General features: G+C 47.7%; 9 protein-coding genes across 9 annotated transcripts; 5 read left to right on the forward strand and 4 right to left on the reverse strand.

Annotated features, from left to right (window-relative positions):
* Positions 1-213: 213 nt before the first annotated feature.
* On the reverse strand, positions 214-1,518 carry OGAPHI_000651 (uncharacterized protein; the record flags this gene model as incomplete). The annotated part of the gene is made up of 1 exon (XM_046207823.1): positions 214-1,518. The coding sequence occupies one exon, from the start codon at positions 1,516-1,518 to the stop codon at positions 214-216; it is 1,305 nt and encodes a 434-aa protein (XP_046064308.1).
* Positions 1,519-2,258: 740 nt separating this feature from the next.
* OGAPHI_000652 (uncharacterized protein) lies at positions 2,259-3,506 on the forward strand (the record flags this gene model as incomplete). The annotated part of the gene is made up of 1 exon (XM_046207834.1): positions 2,259-3,506. One exon carries the CDS (start codon positions 2,259-2,261, stop codon positions 3,504-3,506), a length of 1,248 nt encoding a protein of 415 aa, XP_046064309.1.
* Positions 3,507-3,752: 246 nt separating this feature from the next.
* On the reverse strand, positions 3,753-6,641 carry OGAPHI_000653 (uncharacterized protein; the record flags this gene model as incomplete). Its single annotated transcript, XM_046207845.1, has 1 exon — positions 3,753-6,641. One exon carries the CDS (start codon positions 6,639-6,641, stop codon positions 3,753-3,755), a length of 2,889 nt encoding a protein of 962 aa, XP_046064310.1.
* OGAPHI_000654 (uncharacterized protein) lies at positions 4,348-4,641 on the forward strand (the record flags this gene model as incomplete). The annotated part of the gene is made up of 1 exon (XM_046207852.1): positions 4,348-4,641. The coding sequence occupies one exon, from the start codon at positions 4,348-4,350 to the stop codon at positions 4,639-4,641; it is 294 nt and encodes a 97-aa protein (XP_046064311.1).
* Positions 5,823-6,443, forward strand: OGAPHI_000655 (uncharacterized protein; the record flags this gene model as incomplete). Its single annotated transcript, XM_046207861.1, has 2 exons — positions 5,823-5,899; positions 6,134-6,443. The coding sequence occupies 2 exons, from the start codon at positions 5,823-5,825 to the stop codon at positions 6,441-6,443; spliced, it is 387 nt and encodes a 128-aa protein (XP_046064312.1).
* Positions 6,642-6,812: 171 nt separating the features above from the next.
* On the reverse strand, positions 6,813-9,176 carry OGAPHI_000656 (uncharacterized protein; the record flags this gene model as incomplete). Its single annotated transcript, XM_046207872.1, has 1 exon — positions 6,813-9,176. One exon carries the CDS (start codon positions 9,174-9,176, stop codon positions 6,813-6,815), a length of 2,364 nt encoding a protein of 787 aa, XP_046064313.1.
* Positions 9,177-9,373: 197 nt separating this feature from the next.
* On the forward strand, positions 9,374-10,901 carry OGAPHI_000657 (uncharacterized protein; the record flags this gene model as incomplete). Its single annotated transcript, XM_046207883.1, has 3 exons — positions 9,374-9,462; positions 10,073-10,540; positions 10,664-10,901. The coding sequence occupies 3 exons, from the start codon at positions 9,374-9,376 to the stop codon at positions 10,899-10,901; spliced, it is 795 nt and encodes a 264-aa protein (XP_046064314.1).
* OGAPHI_000658 (uncharacterized protein) lies at positions 9,491-11,281 on the reverse strand (the record flags this gene model as incomplete). The annotated part of the gene is made up of 1 exon (XM_046207895.1): positions 9,491-11,281. The coding sequence occupies one exon, from the start codon at positions 11,279-11,281 to the stop codon at positions 9,491-9,493; it is 1,791 nt and encodes a 596-aa protein (XP_046064315.1).
* On the forward strand, positions 11,004-11,333 carry OGAPHI_000659 (uncharacterized protein; the record flags this gene model as incomplete). Its single annotated transcript, XM_046207906.1, has 1 exon — positions 11,004-11,333. The coding sequence occupies one exon, from the start codon at positions 11,004-11,006 to the stop codon at positions 11,331-11,333; it is 330 nt and encodes a 109-aa protein (XP_046064316.1).
* Positions 11,334-11,407: the final 74 nt, after the last annotated feature.

Genomic DNA, 11,407 nt, shown 5'->3' on the forward strand with positions numbered 1-11,407 from the left:
GAGCGCTCTGACCCATGACATCACGGATACTGGGGCTAGACCTCGGTCTTTACGCTTGGACTGGAGATCAACGTTGCCAATCTTGGGTGCAGTCGACCATCTGAAGCTTTCTAGTTTCTAAGGTACAGCCTTCGTGCTTCCGTATGGGGTCCACTGCAAGGATTGACACGACATTTTGTACAATTACTCGTATATTCGTAAACTGCTTATCTACTAGATGCTAGCGAGAGTTTTGGTCACCAGCTGGAAAACCTTGTCTTCCACGTCTGCTGCCCAAAGGGTATCCATGTGCTCGTACTTGTCGATCCCCACCACGTCCACGGGACATGTTAGCTGGCTCAGGGTGTTGTCGATGTCCACCAGGGAGTCCGACTTGCCGTAGATCAGCAGAATGGGGGTCGTAATAGTTGGTGTTGGGAACGGAGCCACTCTATTGGTTTTCAACGAGGCAGCACCACTTAGGTACACCAGGCGCGAGCCCGAAGTGCCGCCTTCGTCAAACATCTGGAACCGGCCGCTGCTGATGATCTGGAACCAGTGGATCACGCTTTTCACGCTCGAAGGTGAAAACATGTGTGCGTAGCCGACTCTCTTCTGAGATTTGGTCACGTTGCGAGACTCCCATCCGAACAGAAACACAAGCGAACGGTCCACCACCAACTCGTATAGTGCAGGGCCCATCAATTTCTGCCAGAACACGACCGAGGGTAGTATAGCTCTGCGTCCAAAAAGTCTGTACATCAAATTTGCAGCAGAGTTGACAAAGAAACTCAGAACTGGATGGTTCAAGCCCTTTGGGACCATTGCGGGCGAGAGTCCAATGAAATACTTGATCTTGGAGTTGAGATCGCGGTCCAAGGACAGAGCGGCCAGACATTGAGCAGAACCTTGACTGAATCCGATGTAAGTGAGATCGGGCTGGTCTGTGGCCCGCAGAATGTAGTCTATTGTGTCTGGGATGTCGAACATGGCGAACTCGTCCAGCGAGTAGTCCCAGAATTTCACGTCTCTTGACGAGAGGGTGAGATGTTTGCGGGAATACTTGTTACCACGGTTATTTCCGAGCCAAACGTCGTACCCTAGGTCCACCAAGCGAAACGGTAAACACCGAGAGGTGGTATCTCCGAGGACGAATAGCTCGCTGTTAGTGAGAAGTCCGTGATGCATGTAGACAACAGGTTTATTTTTAGGTGCGGACTGAGACACTATTCGATGAATAGACAGCAAGTAGCCGTCTTTTGTTTGAACGACGTGCTCGTGGACTTTATAGCCATGTAGATGAACAATTTGCACGATGTCGACTGCATCGACGATCTGGTTGTGGAGATAGCGCGTGGTGTTTAATATGGTGGAGGAGGAAGAAGTTGGCGGAGAGCGCGGTAACACATTATCTGGGAAATTGAAAGGCGATTGGAACGAGGCAAGCCAGTTCTCCAGTCCCAAAGTGTGCAAAAGCAACAGGGGAATTTGAATGGTGGCTGCTACCAAGTTGAGGAATAAGTCCAATATCCGGGACATTCTGCACTATTAGGAATAATATTTTGCAGGTGTATATCGCAACTAATTCGGTAACTTTGGACAGTGCATGGAAAAAAAGAAACCGGGGCTACTGGACCAGAAGTGGTTTTTTTCTATTCAGTTCGCTGCTCCATGTACGGCAGCAACCAAAGCAGGTAACAAAAAACATTAGGGGTAAAAAGCAAGGATCTAGTTTCGGGTGTTTTAATCGACGTATAGAAACAGGGGGGACGATCGAGACAGTTGCTCGGATTTTAGAAAAACAGAGTGCATGTCGGTGTTATCCAATTATGTCACATTTGGCCGAGTTTCCTCCAGCTCGAGACCCCTCAGTGGGGGTGGTTTGCTTTTGTGACAGTATGTGGCATGACTATTGTCTTGACGTTCAACTACCAATATCAAATAATATCAACTGATAGATTGCATGGAATCGAACCCCACGGAAAGTCTTGGACGGATAGCGTTTGCAGAATTATTGGGTAAATACCGCAGATCAGGAACGGGTTCCTTCCGTTAGACAGTTGGTTACGCATGATTAAACAGCCAGGTGCGGCTGGTTTGTTCATTCTTCAATGTTCCCGCATTATGCTCATCCGATTATTAATTTATCTGCTCGGGGTCGGCATTAAAGTCCTCAGCCGACCGAGGGGTTTTATTTTGCTTAAATATCATGCAAACTCCCTCCAGAATTTGAACCTACCCCCTCCCAATCCAACCCTGATTGCAACATCGACTTCATCATGCCAATGTCTTCCTCGTTCTCCTCGCCTGATAGGTTTGGAGATAGAAAATCCCAACAACAAAAGAAGAAAAGAGTCGGAAAGGCTTGTGATTCTTGTAGACTCAAGAAGACAAAGTGTTCTGGCAAGCAGCCTTGCGAGAAGTGTCAGGCCGATAACAAGATTTGTATCTACACCGAACGCAAGAAGTGCAGAGACAAGAGCTACTCCTACGACTATGTGGAGCTGATTGAAAAAAGGCTCCGTCTTGTTAACAGAGCCCTGATTAAGCTTTCCGAAATGGTGAAGCTCCAGAACACAGTCGAGCTCGATCAATTCGCAGAAAACTTGACTTACAACGAATACGATGAATCGGTCCCAATTTCGATCAATCAGGCCATCTCCTTGTTGATTGATAAATCTGATATTGTAGACCATTCAGACAACGAAACCAGCCCTGAACAAGGTAGCTTACGCAAATCTTCTTCTCATGATGACACTTTTGATGACCACCCAGTTAAGAAGGATGAGGTACCGCAACCAAGTTTTGTTCCATACTCGTCTCCAGAGTCCATCACTCCTAGATCGGACGAGCCATTTTCGCCTCTACCCAACGTTGCCACCACTGATTCCAATACCGACTTTATGATTAACACGCATTCGACCTCGGGACGTCTTGACGACATCAAGGAGGAAGAGAAGGACGACGAATTCTTTAGTCCTCTCAGTCCACTGCCTTCGGACCTGTTTTTGAACGCTATCAATGCCCCTACCGCCAGAGCAGAGAGCTTTGACGACCTTCAGAGCGGAGCTCCTTCTTCGGTGGACCTCAATGGCTCTTCCTCGGGCCATAGATTAGCCTCTTCGGCATTGAATGGGTTGCTAGGCTCCCATCGGTCGAGCTCCGGCTTCTTGATGTCGGACTTTGACCTCAACTCGCCAGCTTCGATGCTGGGAACGTCTCCAGACTCCACCTACAACTCCAAGACCATGGTGATCAACCCGATGAATCTCTCGCGCAACGACAGCTCCTACTCCTCCTACTTTGGTGAGGATTCGTACCTCGACTCTGTTCATCCTCCCAGCAACTTGCAAAGATCAGCATCCACAAGATCTTCCGACAGTACGAACCGCAAGCACTCCAACCAACACAGACACCACCACACATACTCGCAGCACCCACATCCATACAAAAAAAATGATCCGAACACTGTCGAGAGCGCTCTAATCGTTCCTGCGCTGAAGGACGAGTTTCTCGGAATCAACTAATTTGATGAAGTTACGATCTCACGAGATTACAGTTATAATACTATTCAGTAGATACATTATTACTTACTATATTGCAGTGAATTTACTATGCTATGTTAACTCGAAAATATTATTTATTAAAGCCGCTCGGCTCGGCTTGCGGGAAAATTTGGACTTAACTCCAATTTTTTTTTCGTACTTTAACTCCGACCTTAGTAATCACAGAGCTGACATTTAACCCCGAAGCTGCAACGAAGATCGTTTTAGTCAGAACACAGCGTGTTTGTGGTAGCGACGTTTGCGGAATACGGCGTCCAACCGATACACTATGGCTCCAAACAAGCGGAACAATGCAAGAACAAAAACGCACCATAAAACAAACGTCATAAACGTATTGGAGCTATTGGTGTCTGTGCTTCGTTTAGTTTTGGACGTTGATGTGCTGCTGCTGGATTTGTTGTTCTTATTGTCATTGTAGTCGTCAAGTCCGCCCGTACGCAGCACCAGAACAAGGATGATGAAATTGCACACCAGCCAAGCAAGCACAGTGTATGTTCTTCCCAAGGAATAATTCCGTTCCGAGGTTTTTAGCGTGTTTTCTTTTTCAACGGCTTCTGGCTCGGATATGTCAGTTTGCGCAAGTAAATATAATTCGTCTGGGTCGCGCAGGGCTTCGGACAAGATCAACTCATTTGAGCTGTCGCTCTTGTTGGCCTGTTTCTTTCCTGCGTCGTCCACTTTAACGGCACCCTTCGTTCCCCATGAGATGTCGTGGATGTTGCAGAATGCAAAGACACTCAGCACGTTGATGTAGGCAGGGCTCAGGAAAATGTACTGTAGACTGCAACCAACGATGTGGAACATGTCCAGGAATAGCAGCGATCCGATGATGTACAATGCGTACGTAGACGAGAGTGCCACGGTCAGGTTGCGGAATTTTGAGTTTTCAAAGTACGCCAGCACCTTATTCTTGGTTGACGACGCAATCTCGTCCTGGATCGAGTGGACCGATGAAATCGTCAGCATGATGACACAGAAAATCATGTACGCCATCACAATGGAAAACAGGAGGAACGCCAGCTGGTACAGCCGTTTGGCGTCGCGCGGTTTATTACCGAACGAAATGATGAACGTAAGTCCGAGCGCGGCAATGTAGATCCACAGAAATACCACTGCCAATATGTTTCCGGCTTTGAAGCCAACGGACGTGGCTGTAACACCCAAGGTGAGAATTCGGAACACCAAAAAGTAGAACGACAGCGAAAACCACGAGAGCCCGATGTTGACCGTTTGGTAGATCACCTCGATGAGCAGAATCAGCTTGCGACCAAACGAGTGTCTCGAGCTGAAGATCCGGTAGAAGTGGAGCACCGAGTACAATGCGGCGAAAAACGACCCATTGAGCCATCTCCGACGCTGGTTGATGAACTCGCTAATGTTGGACGGCACGTCGGTCACTCCGAACGCGTCGTGAACGTACCGCAGAACGTACGAGGCGCCTTTCTTGGCAACCAGCTCAAAACACAAAATACGGTCTTCCGCAAGATACATGTTGGATTCGAGCGTTCCTGCTGGTTTTTCGGTGTTGGTTTTCATATCTTCTCCGTGGAAATAGGCCTTCAATGGGTCGCCCTGTAATGCCTCGTATCTGTACGCGCTGAAAGCTCCAGGAAGCACAGTGACAAAACCAAACGCAGACTCCATAGGTTTGTCGAGGATGTTAGAGATCTTGTACTCAAAGTTCTGTGCTGCAATCAGAGGATTGAACATAACACACATGAGATCAGAAAACATCTTGACGATCCACCGACCAAACTTCTCCATAAACGTTCCTTCGTCGTTCGGACTCATCTTTTTTCCCAGCATAGCGCGGATCTCTCCACAAGAGCCACCGACTTGTGGGTCTTTGAACGATTGCCACAGCTTGTAGATAGAGTCGGGACCCGGCTCAGTTCCAACATCGAGCAAACAAACAATCTTGGGCCGCAAGTTCGGACACAAAAAGTTGAAAGCCCAACGGTGCGAGTTGATCTTTTGCTTATTCTGCTCCTTGAGCAAAAACATCATCTGCACCGGAACAGTCTGTTCTGTCACCAAAGGAACAGTGAAACCCTTTCCATCGTTGCCTCTGTGGTAGTCGAACTGACCAATACCAAATGTGGTGGTGTATTCGAACAAATGCGCGTTCACGTTGTCGTCGTTGACTTTCTCCTGGATCACACCTTCTTGGTAGCAACCCAGCAAAGTCAGCAATGCCTTTGACCGTTCATGGATCTTGGACCGTCCATCACTCACAATGACCACCACAATCTTCTTCCACGCGTCCTTGCCGAACGGATGGATGTTGTTCTCCTTTTCAGGCAAGTTGTACATGTTCTTGATGTTTTTAAAGACACCTTTCAAAGTACGTCCAAGTAACACCTCGTCCTCGTTGTACATCGTGCAAACAATCATCAGCTCTGTCTCACGACGGACACCGTAAAGGTTTGGTCTCAAGGGATAATTGACAATGTCCTGGCGCTTTTCCATGTCACCGTCTGTAAAGTCCTTTGGGTCTGATGTGATGGCATGATACCGCAAATGCGTGAACTCTGTGAGGTTTTTCGCGTCTTCAAACGGGATCCGCGAGATCAGATGTTTAGGAACAGGATAGTCAAAACTGTAATGTCCGTCGTCGAGAAGCTGGACCTTGGTATCTCCGGTAGCTGCCACGTTCAAAAGTTCGATCGCGTCCTCGGTATTGTTTGCCGAGAACGCGTTATTAATCATGGGCTCATCATTGTCTCTTTGGAAAGGTTGGAACACGGGATATCCCTGTTGGTATGGCAATTCAGGCACAGGAGGCTGATAAAACATGGTGGTGGTGTATGGCTCCTGGGCCTTTTCAGGTTCGATGAACGAGCTATTGGAAGAGTAGCTCGACTGGGAATTGTCGTAAACATTAGAAGGAGGTCTTAAAACGGACTCATGGACCATGGATGGTCCTGTTTCTTGATAAGGGTCCTGATAACCGTAATCGTCCAGATCAAACGAGTCTCCTGCAGAACCATCAACAGGGTCCTCTTCGTCGTGTTCCTGGTGGAACGGATTGGGGAGCGCGACGCGCTCGTCAATGGATTCGTCGTCCAAATGAAACGGGTTATCTTCAACACCCATTGATGTCTGAAAAGTAGATGATTCCTACCTATTTAAATGTTCTATATTTGGATACCTATTTTTGATTCAACTGCGCCATGTTTTAAAAAAATATGATCAACGCGTCGCACCTGCAACAAAAAAATGTCCATATGCCGAGATCTCGGAGATTTCATGTCTTACCCCAGATTTTCAATCATACTCGATCCGAGTATTCTTTTTGTGCACGACTGTAGATAAAATTCGCGAGTCCTCGGCGTCGTACTGGACCATCTCAATGTTATCGCCTTCGAACCCGATCCAAGGCCCGTCCAGTTCCTCCTCCAGCAACGGATAGGTGTAATTCTGGAACGCCTCTCTGGTCTCGTCGATGGTGCTTCTTCGTTTGCGCAGGACGTTGATCGGCTGCGCCTCCACATCATCGAGCTGGGCAGTCGATGTTTCTGAGGGAGTTCTTATCACCATCGACTTGCGGCCCGTGCTAGGCTTGGTATGTTGTCCATCGGCAGCACTTAGTAGAGACCCCATATCGTCGGAATCGTCGGTCTCAACAGACTCTCCCGAGGTCTTGATTGCATCAAGAGCAATGTAGAACAGTAATGGCACGTAGTTGCGGTTGAAAAACACCAACACAATGATCGTGGTTGGTAGCAAAGGAACAACCAGCGCAGCGAGAATAAACGATTGTTCCAAGGCCAGTGTTCCAAACATTTGCAACTGGAAGAAAAACATGCCCAGACACACTCTGCGGAACACAATAGGCCACAGCTTGCCGGTGCTATGGTAAGGATGCACCATAGAGTACACCAGCTGGTACTTGTACACGTAGTAGCCAAACACAAAGTAGACCAGTCCTGAGGTCAAGATTTTGGTGGAGATCACAGAGTAGATAATGGTGATGATGAAAATCAACATGTGTTGCGGGAGAATCAAGCCGACTTCGAATATTGCAGGCTTGTAAAACAGGTCTCTGTAAGTCTTTGGGGTCTGCCATGCGTGGCAGATTACATATTGCCAGAATATGAATGCCAAATCGCCCATCTGAAGCAGCTTCACTGGGAACATCACCAGTCCTTGCAGCAAAATCAGGTCGATGTAGAACAACGACAAGCTTTTGATTGATGTTGCCAGCAATGGAGCTATTTTAGTGGTGTCAGTCAACAGTGCTTTGTAGCTGGACAAGGTACCGAACAACGTAAAGACCAAGAACAAGTTGAAAAAGATGTACATGAAATTCTTGCGGGTCACAGAGAGATCAACGTCTCCTTTGGAAACTAGTCCTTGCAGATTCGACAGAAACGAAATGACATATGGCAAAGCAATGTTGATCAAGGTGAACAAATAGGTGGGAAGGAGACCGGTCACGATCTTTCTGAAAAACTCGTGCTTGAGCAAGTAGTCACCAAACTCAGGCCATATTTTCTTGATAGCATTAACGTTCAACAGCGATGACAGGTACCGAATCGGTATAATGAGCAAGATGCTGAAAGCGATGATAATCAGCTCCACGATATTTTTGCGAATAAACACCGATCTCGAGCTTAATAGTAAATTATCCCAATTGACGTCCAAGGGAGCAGGTGCGAGACACGTGATCAGTTGAAACACTTTTGGAGAAAAAACGGCCTGAGCAGCCATTTGCGCATCGTTCACAGAGTCCATTGTCACGAAAGCGTACGAAGTGGCGCGGAAGTCGGCTTCTCGACGCAACTGAACGATTGCTTCATCTAGCTCAATAAGCTGCTTACCGTAATAATCGAACAGATCAACTTTAGGTCCAAACCAGGTGATTCTTCCAGTAGGTCTCTTTTTTTCTCTGTTTTTCGAGTCAAACGCCTTTAACAATGGGAATACATCGTCTGAGTCCCACTCATCGGTCACCAGCTTGACTTTTGTAGACGGAACGTCTATTTTCTTCAGTATGTGAATTTCCAGCCCGTAATGACTCGAGTAAAGCTGTTCCAGTTTTTCCACAGTAGCTTTGCGCCGATCAAAAAGGGCCTTAAGTTTGGAGTGGTCGTGAACAAGAGTGACTTTCTCAACGTTACCGACTCCCAATGTCTGAATATGTTTTTTTAAAGCGTCCTCGCTCTTCAATGACTCAGGGATCTGTGAGATCGAAATGGTTCTGTCGGTGACTGATCTCTGCGAACCCAAACAGCGTTGTCTGGTCTTGATGATATGAGCAGTCTCCTTGAACAGGAAGAAGTAGACAATCGCGGTGAAAACATAAGTGAAGATGGTGCACACTATTAAGTAACCCGTTGGATCAGCATCGTCGTGTTTGGCGGCCGTTCTGATCGACCCGGTCATCACTTTGTAAAACATCTCCATCCGATTAGACTCCTTATCAAATGTCCCGGTTAGAAAGTACCTTACTGGACTAAGAACCAGCAAACCTGCAACAGTCATGGATAAAAAGATTCTGATCCCCATACGGAAGAAGCACAAGAAAACGTACGAGTCCAGCCCGGCAACTTGCAAGACCTCGTCTCCAGTGATCGAGTGCAACACTTTGATCCATCCAAGGAAGTTGTTGGGTAGCCTGCGAATCATCTTGTTTCTATACGGCCGCACAGAGTACACCAAAGGGAACTTGTATCTTGCCAAACAGAAAGAGAAAAAAATCACCACTCCCAAGAAAGAACACACGTACAGCTGGACCTTGAACAAAGTCTGTGTGTCCCGTCTGGGATCGAAAAGAGGCGGCTCCTCCGAATCGCCCATCATTATAACACAATATTAAAGCACAAATGAGACATTGGTGTAGCAAATTAGTTAGAGCGCGACAGGGCGGGTGTGGCGGTGCAGCAGAGTATAAAGATGGCGGTGCAATTTTCCTGTATTGAAAGTGCTATCTATAAATTACATTATTTCGAGAGATCCAGGTCTAGATTCAGCGGAACAGAACCGGAATGGTACAGTGGATGCGACTCTGTGTGGTTTTGCAGAATTGGCTGCGGATTTAGGCTGAGTCCGCTGATTCTGGAAGAAAGACCTTGGAAATTGTGTAAAGTCCCCGTAAATGCTTGAGATGCTCCTTGAGACAGCATTGGCTGGAACAACGGGGTGTTCGAACTCGATCCCGGCTGCGAGCCAGGTTTGCTACCGGCACTAGGCAGACCATACTGCATTTGGTGGTACAGGGCCCCCGCGCCTGGTGCAGAGGTGTCAGAACCGGCAGAAAGCGGTCTAAGGTTTGTATGGTATTGTGACGAAGTCACCGGTCTTCTCTGCATTAAGTTCGCATTGTATGCATCCTGGTGATAATTGTAGCCTGAATGTGTATTTGCGGATAATTTTGGAGCCCCACATTTGAGGCAGGTAACGTTCTTGGCAAAATTATGATACGAGCAGCTTTCAAGGGGGCAGATCCAATCACCTGCTCTAAAAAACACGTTGGACGTCCCGTTGGCGTTGTTTTGTCTGTTATGGTAATGATTGCTGTTGAGCGACTCCTGGACCGCAGCAGCAGAGGCGGCTGGGAAAGAGCACCGGAAACATGCAGTTCGTCTTTGGAAATTAGAGAACCCGCAGGACGGGCAGTTCCAATCGCCGGGCCGAGGTCTGTTTTTAGACGAAGGGAACGGTGCCAAGATCTCCTGCGCCTTATCTAGAATCGAAGCTGACGATGGCTGGACCTCGATGATTTTGTCGTTGAAAACCCTTCCGGTCATAGCCAAAGAGTCACGCGCGTCTTCATGGGAAGAAAACACCACAAACCCAGTGCATGTCGATTTCGAACTCGAAGACTGCGATCCGACGCTGTTGCTACGGCTGCTAGCACTGGTGACCGATCCAGCACGGCTGCTGTTTTGGGTGTCCGAGACAGGAGACTTGATAGACCAAAAAGCCATGGGTCTGCCACCATATTGGGTGAACCATGTTTCCAGGCTGCTCTGTGTGGTGTCGAGTGGCAGGTTGCTCATATAGAGGACTCTGGACTTCTCCAGGTCAAAATGCTCCAGATCCAAAGCCATATCGTGGGGAGACTGGAGAACGTTTGCTGCTGCTGGGGAGTTTTTCTGAAGATAATCTATGAGTTTCAGGAGCAATCGCACTTCGTCGCCTGCTCGACGAGGCATTGCCAAGCTCAACGACTGGCCATACGACTCGTTCACCGGTTGGATATCTGCAACCTCAATCCCCAAAGAGGTGCAAATTTGTGTCAAGTTCAAACCAAGGTACTGTTCAGGATCCAAAGAAATGTACTGTTGGTTTTTGATGTACTCCTTCTTCAGGTCGAAATGTCTCGAACGTTCCAGATACGCTGGTAGCTGAATGCCTTTTTCTCTGGTCTCTTTTGGGAGTCTCATTCGCAGATCCCAGCTGTTGAAGACCACAAAGGTGAACGAGATATCTTGAGAAACGAGGTGTTCTTCAATGTCTTGTTCGAGCAAACTGAGACACTCTTTTAAGGACGGAGCATTTTTCACACTGTCCCACGTGAGAGACGTCTGCGAGGTGCAATACGAAGTCACGGGCGAACTAAGGGGCTTGACGAGCGAGGAGTTGGATATTATTTCGTCCAAAGATTCAGAGTCCACCGCAGACCAGGCAACCTCCAAAATCTCGCCAGGATCTCTGGAGGAATGCTGTTCATCGCAAGTGGTGGTTATATGGAGCACAACGAACGCCGAAGGGCTTGGTTGCACTGTCATTGGGTTGGTTTGTAGAATATCGATGAAATTTTTTTTGAGTGGAGAATCATAACACGAAAAACCACCGTGAATGAAAGACGACACCCGTGCACCAGAAACCCGTAGTCGTACCTTGCAATGGGTATG

Source organism: Ogataea philodendri (genome assembly GCF_020536065.1).
Source record: "Ogataea philodendri strain CBS6075 chromosome Unknown scaffold10, whole genome shotgun sequence".
In the NCBI taxonomy this organism is placed as follows: Eukaryota; Fungi; Ascomycota; class Pichiomycetes; order Pichiales; family Pichiaceae; genus Ogataea; species Ogataea philodendri.